The following is a 21961-nucleotide window of genomic DNA, read 5'->3' on the forward strand; positions in this document are numbered from 1 at the left end:
TCAGACAACTGAGAAAACACGAGGCTGTTGCTGAGAACCAGAGGAAAGGGGAGACCAACATCATTGGGTATGTGCAGTGGAACCTCATTAACCTGGAAATACCTTTTTATACGTTAAAAATTACGTTATAATTCAATGTATGTGTTACACAGCTCTGTGGAGTAATCGATTCTCATTGGTCAATCGCAGCGATCAGTTATTTCTGGACAATGACCGCTGATTTGTTAATGACTGTCCACTTCTCCCTTGTTTCACGCCCCTTGTATCACTCCGCCCAAATGCTAATGCTAACACTAGCTGGTGGCGGCATCTTGTGACCCCACATAGGAACTACAAGAGACTTGAAGAGATGGACGTAGATATCGAATATCCCCAACGTCACACTCGGCATGTCTCATTTTACAATCAATGGAAATTTAACATTATTAACAGTAAATAGGTTTGGTCATTTCTGGGGGAATAGTTGCACGCAATAGGTGCACACTATTTTCCTTGGAAATGTAGCCAAACTAGTAATAAAGTTGTTTCAAATTAATATTCAGCGCCAACGTATTAATTTATTTGGTAAGTGGCCGTTTATATAATAAGTGGGATAATATGCTACAGCCAGCCGGTCGTTATTGCAAAATAACACCTGGAACAGACAACCTGAAATGATCCGTTCCATAAAATATGCTTATTTTATTTTTATTATTTTTACATTTTAAGTGTCTCACGGTTACCATTGGGTTAAATGTGTTTCTCAGAACAATTATCGCCGACATGAAAGTTGGAAAGCGAGCCAACAGACAGAACGCTTGGCCAGCAAACCAGATCCAGTTTGATGAAGACGGGAGGGGGTACGTCCATGACCGGGGCATCACGGCTGAGCTGGAAGGAGTCAGGCGCAGGTCAGCAGAGTCATCTGGATGTTTCCCGTTAGACCCCGAAGGATCCCTCGACATCCTCCGGGATTTTGGATATCACAAGATCACAATGTAGTTAAATGTTGTCATGGCTGCATTAAGGTTAATAATGCAACTTCTGAACTTGGTAGCGTGTTATATTCAGCGCCTCTACCCTTTTGGTCATTACATTCACATTACTACTGATTGATCCTTGTGTATAAATATGTTATGAAAGCAGAAATAGTCATCCCCCAAATTTGTCAAATTATCAATATCAAGGTATTTGTTAGAAATTTTTTTTTTTTAATCTATTGCTATCGTTGTTTCTCGGAGTAATAATTGATCTATCTTATGTTAATCTCATTTTTGTCACTTCCTTCTTAGGAGGAACCTGTTTTCGGGGAAAAGACTTGGTGTCTTTAGCCCTGCTACTGACGAACAACCTGCAGACTCTACCACAGGTAAGAAATCAAACCGATAAGTTCTGTGGAAAGCACAGTCGTAACTTTAAAAAAGGCCTTTTAGTCAACAACTTCTACGTGAAATCACTGGTTTGTACTCACGCCTTCCCTGTCCACCGAATATTCGCAGCAGGTCCGACGCTGTGGGACGTTGACTTCGCCAATCAGTTGGTTCTGTCCACCAACCAGATGCCACGGAACGGGTTTGAGGAAATGATCCAGTGGACCCGAGAGGAGAAACTGTGGCAGTATCCAATCAACAACGAAGCCGGTGAGCGCTGGTCGCTGCGTGCGGGATGCACCCACAGCAGGGGAGGGGAGGGGGGTCAAAAGCAAAAAATTCACCCCGACAACGTGTCGTCACCTCTCAACAGGTCTGGAGGAGGAAGCGGCCGTGCCCTTCCACGAGCACGTCTTCCTGGAGGAACACCTGCAGGACGGCTTTCCCGCCCGGGGACCCGTGCGCCATTTCATGGATCTGGTGGTGGCGGGTTTGGCCAAAAACCCCCATCTGACCGTGGCCCAGAAAAAGGAGCACATCGCTTGGTTCAGGGACTACTTCCGAGAGAAGGAGGACGTTCTCAAGGAGGCGGAGGTTTACCACAACTGACCCGGGAGCCGTCGGACCCGCCGCCTGCAGACGGCACGAAGGACGCGGCGCGCCTTTTTCGGAATGGACTTTTGCGCTAAATTGACCTTCTCTAGTTGATGTACCGTTTAAAAATGACGACGCGCACAAAGGTCTGATTTCCTGACGGTCCAAAGGAAAGTCGGGGAGAAGGTTAAGTCGAGGGTCAGAAAAGCAACTTTTCAAATAAGTTAACGATGGAGTGCTGGATGAGGAGGCGCCCTGTTTCTCACACAAACACACAAACAAATTGAGCAGGATATGTATCTTAAAGGATAGTCGGTACTTATGTTCCGGAGCCTCAAAACGACCTCCTCTTACAAGGGAGCACTTGAATACACACTGCATTGAACCAATTGTTGTCTCTTGTCTTAACCTAAATAAAACATGTGCTAACCCAGTTTTGGAGAACTTCCTACATGTCGGATATTAAGTGGAGTGAGATGCTGCTGAGGCGGAGCCACGGGGAAGCAAAGTGGATGTAAACGCTGCTCGCACGGTTCCAACCGCTCGTCAGCTAAAATCACGATGGAAGGTGTTCTTCATATGCTCGGCTTTTCCATGGAGGTGGAGTGATGTTGGAGAGAGGACACACACACACACACACACACACACACTCCCTCTAAGATAAACACTCAAACTGTTGTGAGAGGAGTTGCTTAAATTTAAAGACCGACAGAGATGGAAATTGCCCGACTTCCTGATGGTGATGGTGTTCCCATGATTTGAAATTGGCAATGATTGCAGTGCTTTAAATAGCCACTGGGCGACGCTGCTTGGATGTATGTGAATGTTTTGGTGATTTACACTGATTTGCGATAAATAAATAAATAAATAAATATATAAAAGAACAAATAGTTTGAGTGAAAACAAAAAAAAATGGATTTTAACAATGTCGTGTTTTTATTTTTTTTTACTTCAGTGAAATAGTCATAAATAATGCTGCTAGAAAGTTATGGAAAACTAGGCAATTATACGAAATTATTAAAAGAAACAAAAAAAAAACTACCAACACCTCCCACTCTGTAAAGCTGCTGCTTGTAAAGTTATTGATGATCTCATTGATCCGCAGATCTGATCAGAAACGCACGGATTGATCTGTGGATATGCAAAGCAGCTGCTTCACAGTGGGTGTGGAGCAGCTGGTGGAAGTGGAGGCTGCAGGGTGTCACACTGACCCTGGAACAGAGTCTCTGACGGGGGCGGACCGCAGCCAGCAGCCGGGCTCTGCAGAAAGTTCAACTTGTGGACCGGTGTTTTCTCCAGTTCATTTATTGATTCTTGCATTTATTGATTTTGGGTTTTTTTTTAATCTCTATGTGACTGTCAAGTCTTCTGCTATGGCTGAGACACCGCGGTGGCAGCCGCTCGAACGGGACCCGGACTTCGAGCCTCTCTCCCGGCCGCGCTCCTGCACCTGGCCGCTGCCCCGGCCGGACCCCGCCGACCCGCCGGCCGGCTCCGGCACCTCCTCCCCGGGACCCCCGATCAAACAGGAGCCGGGGGTCAGTGACGGCGAGAGCTTCGCCTTGTTGGAGGAGAGTGCAGCCCGCAGCGATCTGAACGATGTGCGGTGTCCCCAGGGCCGGCTCCAGCCGCTCCACCATCGGCAGGTGCCTCCGCTCCAAGCCGCACCCGGCGCCTCCTCCTCGGCCGCTGCGCCGCGGAAGAGCGGCTCGTCCCGGAGGAACGCGTGGGGGAGCATGTCGTACGCAGACCTGATCACCAGGGCCATAGACAGCTCCCCGGAGCAGAGGCTCACCCTGGCCCAGATCTACGACTGGATGGTCCGGAGCGTCCCCTACTTCAAAGACAAGGGAGACAACAACAGCTCCGCAGGCTGGAAGGTACTACATATAGTATGTATGTATGTATGTATGTATGTATGTGTATAGATATAGGTGTGTGTGTGTGAATATATAGATGTTATATATATATCTATATATCTATAGATATATCTATATATATATCTATATATATATACAAACACGTTCTATGAAATCTTTTTTTTTTTTTACAAATTATTTAGACAATCCAACCCCCCCCCCCCCCCCCCCATTTTTTCTGCACGTTACCTTTTTTATTTATTTTTTATTTTTTTACCCTGTTAATGTTTATAAAGTTTTGGCTTTTATTGTAATCAAATGCACTTTCTGAATTTTCCATCCATCCATCCAATATCAATACAAGAAAATACACGGGGAAGTACTTCCATTATCACACTTGTTGCTTCCTTACATTTGATAGAAGTAGTTTATATGGAATATTTATTTAATATTTGGTTGTTTTGGGGGAAATGACTGTAGTTTACAGTCATATACTTTAACCATGGACGCGGGCAATGATTTGGATAATAAGTTAAATAATTTAAATGCAGACAATGCCGATCAAGTCACAAGGACCACGACATTCGCGCCAACTAACGCGATCCACAGACACAGCGTCAATACAGTGTGAGTCATTGTAAGAGCGTGGTGTCGCACATTCTTCTTATTTTAACTTGGGGGGACTTTGACCTTTGGGTCCTACGTCGTCCGTCATTGTCACATTGTGCATTTAGAACAGAATCACAGAGAGATGCGGGGGAGACTAACATCTGCCGTACAAGGCATTTCCACATCCAACCTGTACAATTTATACCTTATTCAAAGAGGCACTGTTGTCACCTTGCATCACTTCTTGCTTGAGGGACTGATCAGTTACTCCTGAGAGGGTAAGGAAAGGACACAAGTCCCTATCGAGGATATATATGTACCCAGAAGTGTAAGAAAGGTCCAAACATGATCGGACCCAAACCTTGTGTGTCCAGTAAGCGCGCGTGTCCTGTGTTCAGATTCGGACGCGGACGTGAGGTTCCTGGACTAAATGGCGACTCAGAAGTGGAATATATTTATTTTGTCCGTGATTTCACACCGGGTCTCCTCGTGCCTCTGCCGGGCGCTCGGCGCTGCAAACAGGACGGACGGGGAACACAAATCAGTGCAGAATGTCAACACGTCACGGTACCAGGCTGAGGGCTCAGGTACAGGAAGCCACTGGTGGTAACACTCAGGGACCAATCACTTCCTGCGATAGTCCTTCGGTTGCTCACCCAAAGTCAGCGACGCACGGTGGGCAAGCTCTGCAAAAAGCAATACGTCAAATGACAAAAAAATCTTCTTCTTCTAAAATGGTTGGACAGACAGTATCCTAGGACCGGGCGATATCACAGTATTCTGTGATGAATACCTCAATATCCATTTGACAATATTTGGGGGGTAACTACAGTATTGCTGCTTTTATAAGATGTTTAAACACAAAAAATATGTGCGAAACGATCATTATAAAGGTGGATATTATGACCATTGATGAGAACAATCTATTTTATTTATTTTCTGTAATCCAGTCTTAAAAACTCTATCCATCTATCTAGTCTCATGTTACAATATGGATATTATAACAATATATACAGTATATGTGTGGCTCCTATGAAGCTCTGCGCAGTGAAACTCATAATTCATCGATGAATCATAGTTCATAGATGAACGAGAGCTGTGTCATTAAGTATAAAGTAAGCCTTCTTTTCCCCCACGTCCACGGCTCTGTGACGTGGACTTCCTGTTTTTAAATCCCACGCGTGGCGCAGTGCTGCGCGCTCCCCTCGCACCCGGCGGGCCCGTCCTCCGCGCGGCGACGTCCCGGTGCCCCTGCACCAGGATTTCCCCGGCGGATGCTGCGGGCGAGCGTTTGACCTTTGCCCCTTCAGTTCCCGTTTCTCCCTCTGTTCGTCTCTGTTATTGTATTTCTGATCCTCTTCACTGAGTAAACAGAAATACAGTCGGTCAGGATCATAGTAAAGCTCTTTGATATGAGGTAACATATCATTATTTTTATGACACTAAGATAAGCAATGCTTTGACAGTATATGAGCAGATACTAATTGTTTACATAATGACATAAATTCGCAGGACTTTGTAAAACCTGCGGATTCATAACAACACGCATAGCATTTTGCAGCAGGTTTCCATCAGAAGCAGACAAACACAAACTGCCTTGTGGAAACCAGGCAGGGTGCCAGTGACATCCCAACAGCCTGTTGATGGAATTACCCGTTTCAATCCTGCTCATTTACTTATTCAACGAATTGGACGCTATGTTTCAAAGTCGGACCGAAATCCAAACGCCGATAATTTTTTTGCGTGGCTTAGAACTTTACTCATCATGTGTGTTGTTCCGTCTCCTCAGAGCTGGTGTACAACAGGTACTCGCTGTGGTCAGTGACGTCATCAGGAGCGCTCTCTCACATCCTGCCAACCGGATGTTCACATTGTGAAGCCACGCCCACCTGCTGAGCTCTCCTTACCTGAACCTTTTTCGTGTCGCACCCGTAGTTGGCGCTAGTACTCAAGGGGCAAAGGTCGGCTCCTGAATAACGGAGGAGGGTGAGGCCACTCCCTCTCAGAGTTGTTATGACAAAACTACAGAGGATTTGTCATTTCCTCATAAACACGTGTTTCATCACGCCGGCCCGTGTTCAAGGTCTGAAGACGCGAAACATTTAAGAACGGCTCATCGTTTGGCTCCGTCTTTTAATAGCGCATGCTTTAAGGTAAAAATAACAATCGGTGTAGAAGTCCGACTAAACGTTCACTTCAAGCTCGACGCGAAGGCGGGGAGGTCGACTCCCAGACTGCCGGGGCCTAACTGTTATTTTTACCCTTTCCTGTTCAAAAAAACCCCCGTCAGTCCCCCACAATGCACTGTGATGCATTTCCCGTCGCCTGGATGGAAATCAGTGGCATGTGTTAACATTCACGTCCTGAAAAACATCAGGGTCAGGGCAGCGAGAGGGCAAACACAGAGCAGCACGCAAACAGCTCACTTTATTTATTGCTCATTCAAATTGCCAAAAGTGGGCGACATTTTCGCCGTCAGCATTTGAATAATACTTTTTCAGAATACCTGTACGCACATTCCGGAACGAATAGCACACGTTGGGGGGGGGGGACACAGGCGTCCGTTCACACTTTATTTTCAAGCCGTGTCTGTATTCACATTTTTGAGCATGAGTTTCCTCAGTCAGGCGACCGGTGACTAATGCCCCCGAAACAGGAACCGTTCCGAGCAAACGTGTGTTGAAACGCACGAGGAGGGAGCTGAGCGCCTCAGCGTGAGAAATCCGCGGGAGGCGGTGGGAACGCAGTTCATTTCCCAACGCCAAGGAAGTTCCGCGCGCGCGGGCGCCTCCGTCGGAGGGGTCATTCTCCCCTCCCGGCGCTGCCGGCACTCACCAAAAGAACGTCGTAGACCCACATGGTTAAGAAACATATTGTTTGATGTTAAAGGTCTGAGCGTCCTTCTCTGTGGTACCAGGGACGTGGGATCGTACACATTCCTTGAAATGTCATCATGGCAAGCCGTTAATCCATCGGACCAACTAGTCTCTTCAAAAGTTACTAGTACTTATTTTTTAGTTGCTAGTTGCTATTCCAACAATTACTGGTTACTCTTTTAGTTTTACTAGTCAGAATGTATTAGGTGCTAGTACTTGTTTATTACATACTCGTATCTGATGTGATGTTTCTAGTCATTGAATCCTATTGACTCCGTGTTTCACGTATTAAATATTTTCTCTGACAAGTATCTACTCCCATTCTTACCAGTATCTTTAAATTTTTCTAGTCGCTATTAATTGAGTACAAGTACTTATTCATGAGTGACTCGTGCCCTTTCCTGTTTTTATTTTTACCAGTAACATTTAAAATCAAACAATCAACAAGCCAGCCACTAGTAACTAAAATCAGAAGCACTAGTAAGTTGTAAAAAGTCGCTGGTTGGTCCTATGGATGGAACCTTAAATAGCATCTGGCAGCGTGGAACTGGGGTCGAAAGGTGTTTCCCAAACAGAGAAGCGTCTTGGCCCACCGGGGACGCCGTCCCCTGGGACCCCCCGTCTGCAGCAGGCGACGTTGGGAGAGACGGCAGCGGCCTCCCAACCGCCTTACTGGAACCCAGTGTTTTCTCTCGATGAGCCGTGACCTTCCGCGCACAACGCAGGAAGTGGCACCGCCAGGAGTTCACGCACACGAATGAGAAGTCTTCTTTTTTTTTTTTTTTTGTAAAAGGAAGCGCTTGTGTGTGCGCTGCTCTGCTGCAGCGTTTCAAATCGAAAATGACTTGTTCTTGGCAGCTTCTGACGAGAAATTGGAAAGTTCTGACGGATTAAGTCCCACGATGTGCTGAACCTGCGGTGGAGGGGCGATTTAGGGTTATTATATCAGAACAGTGGAGGAAAAGAAGTAACGGAGGCAAAGAAAGTCATTGAGACCCGGCTTGATGCTCGGTGTTGCCAGATTATCATCATGGAAGGATTATGATCATTATGGATCAATACTGGGGATTGGACTTTGGACCAGAATGTGGAACGTGTACCAGACAAATCCAGAGCGATTCCAAACATGCAGTTGCAGTTAAAGGCAACGTGACTTTCTGACTTTTTGGACAAATCGAAGCGTGTTTGGTGTCAAATGTTCAAATTGCAAAGACACCTGAATAATCTATACCCATCCTAGAATCGATACCGTCCAGTTAGATAAGGGATGGATCGGGCAGAGTCCTCGTCGTATAAGGGTGACCATCAACAAATCCACAACGTGAAGCCTGCATTCCAATATCTAGGAACAGTCTTGAGCTCGTTCTGGAATTCTTCATATGCAAACCTAAAGCAAAAATGCGGGGCGTCGCCCGGGCCTCTGTCTTTGTAGACGGGTACATCGCGTCCATGCACTACGGAACAGGCGCTCCATTTTCTCCACCGAGCGCATTGACAGAGGGGAGAGAAAAGACCCAATGACAGTCGGGGCATTTGTCTGAAGATCACAAGGTTTAAGGTTGGCCCGGAGTAGCACAATCGCTCTGGGATCGGGGGAGGAGAGGAGCAGGCGTCTGGGGCCCGTCAGCTGACTGCCGGGGCCCGGGGCTGAGGGCCACGCCGCTCTCCGGGACACTCCGCTGTCTGTGTGTGTTTGGCTCCGTGGAATGCCAAGCATGTGGGACGCCGCATTGTTCTCGAGTGTGCGCGGAATAATACCCCTCCTCCACGTCCGTGAACTCAAAGGAACTTGGACTTAAAATCCAGTACGCAAATCATAAGGGGGCCGGAGGGGGGCCGCCCCGGGGGGAGGAGAGGTGGCGTGAAGCAGAAGAAATTGAATCAAAAGTAATTGACATTAGGGAGCAGAGATCCTGTTAATCCCAGTTGACCCTTTTATCCTGTAAATTGTGCGAGGAATGCCAGTTATTTACAGATTAGCCTCTGAGAAAGATTATAGATCCAGTCCCAGTCTGACCTCTGAGTGAGTTTGACTTCTCGAGTTTTCTTTATTTTAAGCAACCGTGGAACACGTCGACAAAGGGAGAGCCACGAATTAGGCGTCACACCATATACGGGCGTGGCCCTGCATCCGTGTGCCACTTTGACGCCGATAGAGTCCACTTCAGGTTTTTTATTCAGCATTGACTGTGTTCAGAGGAGCCTGTATCTGCAGCCCTGGCTTCCGGCGCTGCGAGCTCTTCCTGGGTCAGAGGACAGAAGCGAGCGGCGGCGACAGGAAGAGAGCAGCAGGAAGTGGTTACTCTGTGCAGAGTGTCACCCGCCCAAGACGGCAGGCTTTTCAGCTTTTGAAATCTCGGTTAGAAAACCCGTTTCCAGCGAAGCACCGAGTGAACTTAAAAAAAAAAAAAAAAGAAAAAAGACAAGACACGATTTTACATATGAACTCCAGACATTGTCCAGAGTTTACCTTTCACACATGCAGCGCACAAACAGGTGATTATCCGTGTCAGACGCGCTCACACCACCTGGAGATACTCAGTTTGGTTTAGACGAGGGGGCTTGCAAGAGGCAGCAAAACGGCTGGATCGGATATCGGACAAAATATACACATGTACCATGAACATTCCCCCGAAACACTACGGTGAAACGCGCTCATTGTGCTTGGAGCTGTTGCGTCGTAAACACAACTCATTCACGAAATGCCGTAAAGTCGTCGGCTGTCGTAAAAAGCGATCGATATGCGCATTCCGCGCACATGCGGTGCAACGTCATCAACACGCGACGCGCCCACTCCCTCGCTGTGAATGCTCCGGACAACCGCCCGCTCTGTTCACACGCGCCGCTCAATCGGACACACAGACTTTGTACCCGGGCACTGGCTGGGTGCAATCCGGGTAACGTCCGGTCCAAACGACTGGGACATTTGCGTTCCCACGTACGGCTCCTCCAGGTAATGTCCGGATAAGTTCAGGGCTGCGGCGCGCGTGTGAAAGCTCGGCGTGGCGTTCTTCCATCGCGTCACTTAAAAAATCATCGACCTGCCATCGGGACAAGGTTGAGGTCTCTCTCTCTTCAACTAAACTTCACCTCAATGTCCCCCCCAGGGGGAGGTTAATAAAGGCTTAACTGAACTGTACTTAATTAACTGACTGCATTTAAAAGGTCCCTAAACAGCTTTGTCATTTTGCTGAAATGACAAACTGCTTCCTGCATCCTATTCTATTCGTTACATCCAGGTCCGGTTTAAAAACACCAGCGTTCCTTCTCTCAAATCCATTCTGGCCAAAGGGCTCATTTCTCGTTGTGCAGAAATGTAGAAGTTGCCGGCGAGCCCGCCACCGCGCGGGTTCCCCAGGGGGAGGTTCACCCATCTGCGGCCCTGCCTCCTCCAACGGCCCGTAATGGTCTAGAAGTTTTGATCGGAAACAGCGATCGTCGCGCCGGCTGCACCTGTCGCTGCAACTGGACCTTGTTTGTTTGCTCAACCTGCGACCGTTACCCCGGGGCCGCACGCTTCACTAGGCCCCGCGTGTCGCCCCGCCACACATGCACAGCTGTCTGGAGGGGGAGGGGACGGCTGGCGCGAGGGTGTTCTGCGGAGAAGGCTGGCGCTGGGTGCACGGGCGAGCGGGCCCTCGTTAAAAGCTCAACCGAGAGCCTTCCGCTTGGAACCGCATTAGCTTGTGTTTAACCCCGGAGCAGGTGGGCTCCCGGCAGCAGAACCCTGCCAGCGGATTGGACGGTTTCAGCCGCGTTACACGCGCAACATCCTGCCCGCGCATAGCGTGAGCCAGTGCACACTGGAAATAGACGACGTCGGAGGGAGAACGACCTTTCACACTGCGAGTGTCCTTGTGCACAGGGGAGATTGAGCTCCGCAGTAGAACCCGGTAGCTGAGCCGTGCCCGGTGTGTTATGGCACGGCAGGTTTCTATATGAGCCACGAGACATAAAAGACTCTTCATAAAAGTGAATATTATAAGATCACAGTCTTTCCTCCGCGAATGATTTTTTTCAATGATCGTTTCTCTCCGCTGGTCTCAATGTTTTTTGACGAAAAACACTCCAACTAATTGGAGTGTTTTCAATAGATTCCTCCGATGGACTGAGGCCGATGTCACGACCGCCGACGCTGCGGTCGATGGAAAGATTTGCGCATCTTTTTGAACAAGGTTTGGGAAAACCTTCGAACAGTCCTTCAAACGCTGGTTAACGGAGTGGAGCTCCATTCGTTACCGAAAGCATGCCCCCCCCCCCTGCACGGACGGAGCATCAGTGACGGTGTTAGAGGAGCCTCCCCGGTCACAGGGGTGGCTTTGTTCCCCCGTCTCAAGCTGGCGCCACGTTACGGGATTTTTCGAGGCCGATTTGGCAACGATTTGAGGTGGGGCCGCGTCGTGGCGGTGTAGGGCGGCCTTGGCGGCCCGGGTTCAGTCCAGGGCGGCGCCGGCGCCGGCGAGCTGTGTGGCGGCCACGCTTGCCTCGGTGTCCGCCTGTTCTCCGCCGGGAGAGGCTGAAAAAAATCTGCAGATTCCCGTCATCAAACGCGCCACGCTCCACCCGTTTCCGCTGTCGTTCGCGCTTGAAATCAAATTTGCGTAATGCGGCCCCGGCTTCGGACGACGATGACCCCGGATGCCCCCGGATGGGTCCGGGGAACGCTTCTTTCCCAGGGCCCCGCCTTGCCGTCCCGATCTGTTTTGGAGCCTTTTCCCCCGAGGCCCGTCGTCATTTGCATATTGCCGTGCGTCGAATGTAGTGCGCTACACACCCGGCAGAACACCCAGCTCTCCTCCGCCCTCCTGGCGACGGCTCATCTCTCGTTTTAATCCTCAAACGGAGACAAGAGACGAGAGGAAATACCGCGAGACACAAACAGGACCCGTCTCCTACCGACCACCACATCTGAAACTCATTTCATAACAGACCGCGCTGCGTCTCTGACGCGTTCGCTCGGCTCCTTGGAATGGTGTCAGTGGGTGAGGTTGGGGAGAAGCGTTGTTTGGGGGGTTAGACATCCCTCCCAGCACCACCCAGCACCACCCAGCACCACCCAGCCTTCCTCCCGCGGCTCCTCCAGCCTGTCTGCATGTCTGTCAGGGGGCCGGGGAGCTCGTGTTCAGCGCTCACAGTGAACTCATTGAACTCTCTCTCTCTCTCTCTCTCTCTCTCTCTCTCTCTCTCTCTCCTCTCCCTCTCCCTCTCTCTCTCTCTCTGAGCAAAAACATCCTCCCCCTCCGCATGCCTCAGCTTCGAACCCTGTAACCCTCCCACTCTCTCTCTCTCTCTATGTAAATGTCTCTCCTCTGTGTTTGGTGCTGGGTACGATACGCTGGAGCCACCTCAGTGGAAACTTTCACATGTTTAAGTGGAGGAAGTTTACCAAAGCAGGAGAAGCAGAATCCAGAAGGATGCACATCAAGCTGTTGCCCCGTTGTGTGTTGCTCTGCTGAGAGCCTGGGGGGGGGGGGGTCCGCCGGGGCCACGGGGCGTAGCTGCTTTTCAGTTTTACAACAGTAACAAGGACGCACTCTGCTCTCATTCCTTGGTGTGGGGATATAAATGGGTGTTTAATAATGTTTTTATTTTTTTAATTTCATATTTTTATGAGTATTGATTGATAACTATATCATTATTACTAATATGTATGTATTTATTTATGGCTTTGTTCATTGAATTGTTTTCCAGTTTGTTGTGCTTGTGTCTCTGTCTCTCTCTCTCTCTCTCTCTGCCCCCCCACCCCCTTGCTCATTTATGTTTAGGTTTATTTTACATCATATATTACATCACATGGGTATTTAGGGGAACTCCCTGGTGTCATTCTGTGTGTGTTGTGTTTGGGTCGTTCTGGACACAACACTGATTCTGGAGCGGGTCCCCTGGACCTTCCACCACAATGCCTGTTAAACCCTGTAATCTATCTATATATACTCTATATATCAAAAAAAAAAAAAAAAAAAAATATATATATATATAGTTTATAATTTTATTTTCAGCTACTCATGCATATTGGTTCATGAAACATATCTAAAATCAAATAATACCAAACTTTATTTTAAATAATAGGACCCCGTGATAGGTCGTGTACCATGCATGTCATACATCATCCTCCTGTGTTTAGATGAACATCCTGCATCAATACAGACTGGACAGAAAATACTTTTAACTCCCAAGTAATAATGGAATAAACAAACAGCAACATCTGAAAACTTACATAACATAAATATGATATATAATACTCTTTATGTATTATGTATGTCGTAGAATCTGTGTTTCATTTTAGGGTAAAAAACACAGTATTGGAGAAGAAGATTGATAGTTTAATGTCATGATGCAGAAAGGTGGATGTTGGATGTGCACACATAACATAATAACACTGCCTACAGAAATGTGTATGTGTAACAGTATTTATGATTATTATTACAATTATGATGATATGGTATGACAACAGTTGGTGGCGTGGGTGGTCAGGCCGACTGAGCCTCGGGGAGGGGGTCTTCCAAAATAGAAAGTTAAAGACCTTGATATGTGGAGAGATGGCCACGTCTCTGGGTGACATGGTTCCGCCTGCTCCTTTGTTCCATGGGAAGCGGGAACAGCAGGCGGCGCGCTGTGTCCCGATCTAGCAGCGTCCAGGGTGAGGCCAGGGAGCAGGAGCTGGACGTGCTGATTAGCTACACCTCAGCTCCACATGCACGCCTCACACAGAGCGGGCGGGGAAGCGAAACGAGGCCGAGTTCACAGGAAATGTTCCCTTACACATGCTGTGGAAAGAGATTAGAACGGCTGCTTCAAAACCTGGAATACTTTTTCATTTTGTGTCTGGGGGAGAACGAACATTAATATAAGGCCTTGGTTGAAAAATGAACCTATCCTTTAGTATTTATAGATGTTGTCCTCCTTGCACTGGACTGTGCATCAGTACATCCAAGCTGTGCTGAATTCCTCTATAAACATAAGATGAAATAAAGCAGCGACAAAAAAAAGTGGCTTACTTGATGTGGTGTGGGGATGGTGTGGTTTGAGCAGCGGCACCTGTCCTGGGTCTAGGTAATTGGGCCCAGGATCAGGGTGGCTGTACACCTGTTGCTCGTTGATTGGTCTAATGGGCAACAGGTAAAACCTCCATCCCCACACGCACACAGGAGAAGAGCCCTTGTCAGGACATGTGTCCATCTGCTCCTGGGCTTGTTGCACCTAGCCCACTCTCTCCAATAAATTGTGTGTCTAAAATCCCATCGTCTGTGTCTCTGTGCCGGAGGTCCCTGAAAATGCCACTCGGGCTGGGTGTGGCAGGGGAAACTGCCACAGCGGCGCCTGAACAGGGACTCTCCGGCACAGGAAGGGACACAGAAGGTCCGTCCGAAGACGCCCTGAAGCCACCAGTGGGTCAACGGGTGGCCCCAGCACCAACCCTCTCCCGACTGGCTGCAGCACCCAGGGGGTCTGGCGGAGGACCGGGGGAGAAGCAGCCGCAGCAACCACCATGGGTAGCCCCCCTGCAGCTAGCTCCTCCGCAAAGCAGCCAACACCAGGACCATCCAGCAGCCCAACAGCCAGGCCACCCCTCCAAGCAGCCCCCGCAACAGCCAAGCCCGGCTACACTTCCACCAGCCAGCACAGCAGCTCAAGGCCCCACGCTCCATAAGGGAGGTGGTGGTAGTTTGCTTTATCACCCTGGGTGAGGGTTGTTGTCCGGTGTTTTATTATTTCAAGGTATAGAAGCCCTGTGTCAGAGTCTGTATTTTAGGTATGGGAACCTTGCTTCAGAGTCAAGGCAGTTTTTTTCTTAATTTTTCTGCATGGTTGTAGGGGAAAGTAGGCTTTGGCCGGGGATTCTCCCTGGGCTCAGTCTGGTGTCGGGGGTATGTGGTGTGGGAATGGTGTTGTTTGAGGAGCCACACCTGTCCTGGGTCTAGGTAACTGGGGCCCAGGATCAGTGTGGCTGTACACCTGTTGCTCATTGATTTGTCTATAGGAGCCCTTGTCATGACATGTGTCCATCTGCTCCGAGGCTTATTCCACCTAGCCCACTCTCTACAATAAACTGGTGCGTCTACAACCCCATGGTCTGTGTCTCTGTGCCGGAGGTCCCTGAATACAGCGTGTTCTGCTGGTTACAACAATTCCCTGAAGTTTCCTTCTTCTATCTCCCCCTTTCCCTCCTTTAATTATTTTTCTCTCTTTCGCCCATAGGGTCTGTTGCTATGCTTTCCTCTAATGTGATTGGCTGGATCGAGAAAAACCTGCATATAATTGGCTGCATATAATCACATGATAATTATCTTGCTGCGAATAAGTACGTTTCCTTTGTAAACAACTGTAAACCAAAAACTAGTTCCTATAAACTAGTTCCTGAATTTGACCAGGTGTTTGGTCTCCAGTAGGAGCTGGCAGCTGATCAACTCTAGCTGATCAGCTCCTAACAATAGCTGGTAACTGGTTATAAGAGTAAGAGTTGGTAACTGGTAATAAGAGTAAGAGTTGGTAACTGGTAATAAGAGTAAGAGTTGGTAACTGGTAATAAGAGTAAGAGTTGGTAACTGGTAATAAGAGCTGGTAACTGGTTATAAGAGTAAGAGTTGGTAACTGGTAATAAGAGTAAGAGTTGGTAACTGGTAATAAGAGCTGGTAACTGGTAATAGGAGTAAGAGCTGTTAACTGGTAATTAGTGCTGGTAACTGGTAATAAGAGCTGGTAACTGGTAATCTCAGTTGGTAACTGGTAATAAGAGCTGGTAACTGGTAATAGGAGTAAGAGCTGTTAACTGGTAATCTCAGTTGGTAACTGGTAATAACAGCTGTTAACTGTGAATATGAGCTGGTAACTGGTAATAAGCGTAAGCGCTGGTAACTGGTAATAAGAGCTTGTTAATGGTGATAAGAGCTGGAAACTGGTTATAAGAGCTGGTAGCTGGTAATAAGAGATGGTAGCTTGTAATAAGAGCTGCTTACTAGTAATAAGAGCTTGGAACTGGTAATAGGGGCTGGTAACCGATAACAATAGGGGTAGGTAACTGGTAAGAACAGGAGCTGGGAGCTTGTATCACCAGTAGCAGCTGGTATGGCTGGTCGACCAGCTTTCAAAAACCATGCTCAAACTGGTCAAGCTGGTTACCAGCTACTAGCGTAAGCTTGGTTTCCTGTAGGGTTACCCTGGTAGTAATGCAGAGATTGTAGGAATATGTTTAGTGGATACTACATATTGCATGGCTTGCACCTGCAAGATCATCCAGTTTGCATGGTGTGTACAATATACCTCATATTTCTGCTGCCAGATAGACCTCTGACTAGAGAGGCAAGGTGTGAATTTAAAAAAGTTCTGGAGACAACATATCGTCACCAGGGGAGAGGATATGGTTCAGTTTCTCAGTGAAAACCCTGATAATGGTTTCCTGATAATGGTCCTAAAATGGACCATACCAGGCCTTTTTTGTGAAGTTATAACCTTGATTGGATTGTAGAATGATAAGATCTGTTGTGTTGGCCCTGCAGAACTCAATCAGGCACAATCTGTCGCTGCACAGCCGCTTCGTGCGCATGCAGAATGAGGGAACGGGAAAGAGCTCCTGGTGGATGCTGAACCCAGAAGGAGGGAAGAACGGCAAGTCGCCGCGACGCAGAGCTGCTTCGATGGACAACAACAGCAAGTTCACCAAGAGCCGAGGGCGGGCCTCCAAGAAAAAAGTACGGTTTCCTTCCGCTAGTAATGAAGATAATAAATACAGCTGCAGGCAGCAATACACAGGGTCCAGGGTAATTGGTGGTGTGACGTCTGTGACATAATGAAGTTCAAGGCCTATTTGCAATGCTGTTCATTTTATGAGGGTTAATGTTATAACTAACTACACTTCAATATGGGCATCTGGAACCTAAAAACATAAAAAGAATCAAAATATTTCAAAGGACAGACCCAATAAATACATGTTCCTTGTATTAGGTTATTGCATATGGTTATTGTTACCAGTAATTATAATTCAGGAAGATTGTAAAAATTGATATCTCTGGAATGTCTATAAATTCCGACAGTGATGTTATTGGGTTTTTATTTTGTAGAACTTACTCTGGTGGGTGTCAGTTGTCCTGAGAAGTGTTTATTTATATATTCATATTATATGTAAGCGTTAATTCATATAGCGTATATTTATGATGTTTAATACGCTGCGCCTTGTTTTATCCAATTGTCTTCTTGTAATACCTTAACCTAATTATTTTCAAAGATAACAAGGTTAATAGTAATAAAATAATATCTGCCACTGTGCAATGATGTAGGTTCAGATGGCAGCTTGTCCGAACTGCCCCGAATACAAATTGTATTCATTCCTGTCCGTGGATTCCTCGGTTCCATGCCATCCATACACAAGTGACATAAATTTTTAGTGAACAAAAACAACACCACCCCCGCGTCATGGAGAGTCTGCTTAATTAGTCCGGCCTCATAATGTCCTCCCTACACTGCTGATGCATCCTATTGTTTGTGTTTGTGTTCATTGTGTTCCTGTATTTCCAGGTGACTCTGCAGGAAGGACTAGATGGGGCCACAGCCAGTCCGCGTTCCCAGTATCCCAAGTGGGTGGGAAGCCCAAACTCCCACAGCAATGACGACTTTGAAACCTGGAGCACCTTTCGGACACGCGCCAGCTCAGACGCCAGTACCCTAAGCGGTCGCCGTTCGCCTTTCCTGTCCGAGCAGGACGACCTGGGCGAGGCCGACGTGCACGCGGGGTATCCTGGGGGGGGCGGCGTCAAGATAGCGGCGCCTCTGCCGAGCCTGACGGAGCTGACAGGAAGTGTGGGCCAACATGGGCGGCAGCACGTCATGGAGAGTCTGCTGGACAACCTCAACCTGATTTCTCCAAAAATCTCCCAACTGACTTCTGACTCCTCCCGCTCCCCAAACGCCGCTATGCTCCATAATGGCCCCTACAGCGCGGGCGGCGTGGCCCCCGAGCCGCAGCAAGACGACCTCAAGTGTTTGTACGGCCGGCAACAGATGAACTCTCTGCCCCCTGTCTATATGCAGGCGATTCCAGATGCCAAGCAGGGCTTCGGTCCTTTCCAGAACCATTACAACTGTCCCGCAGGCCTCCTCAAGGAGCTGCTGACCTCAGACGCCAACCCCGGCCGCGAGAAGAGTCCGTCCATGGAGGCCGTGGTGAGTCGGGGTGCGATAAGAGGCTGCGCCCCGCCCAGCTACAGCAGCCATGACCGTGTGAGGAGGCACGAAGGAGTAAAAATGATGAATACCCTTCCACAGTTACACGCACCCCTTATGCATAGACAGGGCCCCTCCGGCTCCCAGGACGTGAATAGGTGTAACATGATCCCCCTGACGAGCCTGAGTCTTGCCAGGGGCCCTCCTCGAATGACCAGCCTGAGGACGTGCATGCAGACGCCCCACGGCCACTCGCCGCACTCCGCCGCACCTCCGGCGAGCTACGGCAACGGGTACAGGGGACCCGCCCCGCCCCATCCCCACCTGCCTCACCAGGAGGGACTGCCCAGCGACCTGGACAACGTGTCCATAGAGAGGTTCGAATGTGACATGGAGTCCGTCCTCCACGACACCCTCATGGATGGAGATGCCCTGGACTTCAACTTTGACCCCACGGCCAGCGCTCAGATGTTTCCCCAGAGGGTAAAGAACAGCTCACACAGCTGGGTCTCGGGCTAAGCAACATGGCGGAGCGCACGGAGAGCCTCAGAGGGAAGAACACTGAGAGACTGAGAAGGCTGTTGTCTCAGGTGTTGGGGACCAGGGGATGGTGGGAGTCCAGACCTTCCCAGAGCCTGCGGTGGCAAACGGGGGAAGAGGATAGATATTTCATCTGGTATGTTCATGCTACAAGTGTGATCCAATGCAAAGGAAGTACTTTGGAAACCAAAAGTACTCAAGTAATGCACTGTTCTTATCAGCATAATCTGCTGGAAATGATCCTGATTTGCTTCAAGCCTCATCCACGTTACGTGATTTTTAATTTCAACCGTGAACGACAGCGAACAGATGGAGCATTGAAGGTTCCCGTCGAGATTTGAGGCTTTGACGCGCACACAGGCCAAAGGATTTCGGAAAGACTGTTTGATTGAATCGTGACCCGGACGATTGGGATCGTACTGGGACCGGTTTGAGTCTTTCACTCACACACACATTGATGACAGCTACGACTCTACAGCACGACTACCCTGGACCACACCGGACCACCCTGGACCACCCTGGACTCCCTGGACCATCCCGGACCACGCCGGACCCCCTGGACCATCCTGGAAACCCTGGACCATCCTGGACTACCCTGAACCCACGTGACCCCGCCCGATGTCAAGTCCTTGCCAAATCAGCCTTGAAAATCCCGTAACGTGGCCCCGGCTTTAAACAAAATGTTCTGTGTAAGATTTGTTTACAAATGAAGAGCTTTGTGTTCCAGGACGTATTTTTCTCTCTAAGGTTGGAAAATTTCAACGCAGCCATATTGTTGATTGAACTGAACAACATGAAAGAACTGTGTCTGAAAACACACACAAAACAACATTTTGAAAACCAGATCAAACTGGGATCTTTTCTGGAATCTTCATATTCCAAATACGTCGATGCTTTCAATCAGCTCTGTTCATGTATTTATGGTATTTCAACCATTCAAGCAGATGTGTATATGTGGGTTAACTTGTCTGTGTTTGATATACTGTATATTATGTTATTGTGCTTTGAAGTCAATCTAAAACCAGAGCCGGGACAAACTGATTACATGTTGGTAATCAATATTCATTGAGTCACCTATTCAATATTCAATATTATTATGGGAAATGTAATTGTCAAGTGACTACCAATAGTTGATAACAAAATGATGACCATCATTTAAAAAAAAAAACTAAAAAAAAACCTAAACCTCATCAATATTTTCTATCGATTCAAATCAACTAATCCTGGAAAGCAAATCGGAACGTAAAGCGGCCGTGGTCGTCGGATTGAATCAAAAAAATCAAAAAACAGCCAAGCACGTTTGGTTCCACTTTGACTCCGACGTGGAAGCGTCCAGGCCCCCCACCCCCCCCCCCACCCCCGCCTCCGGGGGCCCCGACCGACGAGGCTCCGCTTTGAGATATTTCCGGGAAAGGAAGGAGGCGGCGTGCGGTTCGGGGGCGGACGACCGCCCGCGCCTCCTCCTCGTTTACGTAGATGAACGGTTGATTCTATCAAAGCCAACGCACAAACGCTCGGACCTCACGCCGCCTTACCTCCCGGGCACCGAAGGGATTCCCTCCCCCTGCCCCCCCTCGGTGTTGGGAGGGAGAACGCGTCGGCGCCGCATTTTCACGCTTCATCCCGAGTGCGACTTTTTTTTTTTTTTTTTAAACCTTTGTGACGTTATGGTTTATTCACGACAATCACTTATTCCCTGGAAGCGTTTCTGACGTCAGTGAAGCTTTATGCGAACGAATCAAGATTTCACACACACACACACACACACACACGCTCATTTGAAAGTCCGCTATTTTTAATGCTGCCTGGGTTGTCCGTCCGTCCTATTCTCGCGAACGCTTTGAGGGAATTTCTCCGCCCGGACTCAAGGATGAACTGATTTGAATGTGGAGGTCAAAGGTCGAGGCCCCTCTGGCCTCACAAAACACGTCCTTGGCCATAACTCAAGAATTTGTACGCCGATCACGACAACATTTCACACAAATGTCCGATAGGATAAAATGATCAAGCGGTGACGTTTTATATACAAAAGGTCAAAGGTCAACTTCACTGTGACATCATACTTTTCTGCAAAAACATGTTTCCTGCCAATATTCACCGTTCACAGCAACCTGCTGAGCGCTTTACTGCAGAGAAACTTACCACAGACGTTTAAGCTTTAAAAACGTATTTGACTTATATAAGTTAAAATGTTTTTGTGAAAAGTGGGAAATGAGCCTTAAAGTTTCTCGAAAACAAAGCCTTCAGCAAAGTTGTGCAAATCAGTACTAATTCTAGAAATGTTCAATGTCAACAGTGAATCGCTGCTATACATTTAGTCCACATTCACCCGTTTATACGTTACATTTCAACATCCTGTCGCAGCATTCGGATGAAAATGTGTTCCGACAAATGAAACGTGAAAAAAAAACGAAACGAGTAAATAACGATCCCCACTCGGCTCGGGACGCAACGCTGGAGCCGAATCGGCGGAGAAGGTCCAGACGCGGTCCACGGCTTTATCAGCCATGGAACACTTTCATTGTCACGAAAACAAAGGAAAAAAAACACAGTCGCACACCATGTTTTTATAGGTGTTTAATGAAGTATCCTTTTTGAAAATGATATGATTTCAGGATGAAGTGTGTTGAATGACGAGATCTTTTTTTTTTTTTTTTTTTAATAAAAATTGTTTGTAAATCTTATTTATTAATGCAATATTGTGGCTTGATTTCCTGGACTGATTTTCTCTGTCACTACAGGGAGCTCTTTAGGGTTTTACATGCATGACATTATAACAGAGCACGGATCCAAATCAGATATAATCCCGTGAATCAAATCGATAAACCGGAGCGGTTTATGAAGAACTTGATAATGATCCACTTTAAATGAAATGGTGAATGGGCTGAGTGCCAGGGGGCTGATGGGACTGACTGGGCCTGGCCAGTGCAGGGAGGGAGGGCCACCCGGTGGCAGGGCAAGGAACTAAGAGCCACAA

General features: G+C 48.1%; 2 protein-coding genes across 3 annotated transcripts in view; both read left to right on the top strand.

The window, feature by feature from the left end:
• Positions 1–2377, top strand: part of mrps31 (mitochondrial ribosomal protein S31) — a 4438-nt gene extending 2061 nt beyond the window's left edge. Inside the window, exons 3-7 of one of the 2 annotated variants that reach the window (XM_080013921.1) lie at positions 1–67; positions 747–890; positions 1272–1348; positions 1479–1619; positions 1723–2377. The exon at positions 1–67 is cut by the window's left edge and continues 86 nt beyond it. In XM_080013921.1, the coding sequence (XP_079870047.1) occupies positions 1–67; positions 747–890; positions 1272–1348; positions 1479–1619; positions 1723–1958 (665 nt within the window). In that variant the 3' untranslated portion in view covers positions 1959–2377. The remainder of the gene's footprint in view (positions 68–746; positions 891–1271; positions 1349–1478; positions 1620–1722) is intronic. The other variant, XM_080013922.1, reaches the window with a different exon arrangement.
• An 861-nt stretch (positions 2378–3238) lies between these two features.
• Positions 3239–21617, top strand: LOC307240589 (forkhead box protein O1-A-like). Its single transcript, XM_080014414.1, has 3 exons — positions 3239–3823; positions 16785–16976; positions 17800–21617. Exons 1-3 carry the CDS (start codon positions 3317–3319, stop codon positions 18961–18963), a joined length of 1863 nt encoding a protein of 620 aa, XP_079870540.1. The 5' UTR covers positions 3239–3316; the 3' UTR covers positions 18964–21617.
• The last annotated feature ends 344 nt before the right edge of the window (positions 21618–21961 follow it).

The sequence above is a fragment of the Zeus faber genome (genome assembly GCF_960531495.2).
Source record: "Zeus faber genome assembly, chromosome: 14".
Classification (NCBI taxonomy): Eukaryota; Metazoa; Chordata; class Actinopteri; order Zeiformes; family Zeidae; genus Zeus; species Zeus faber.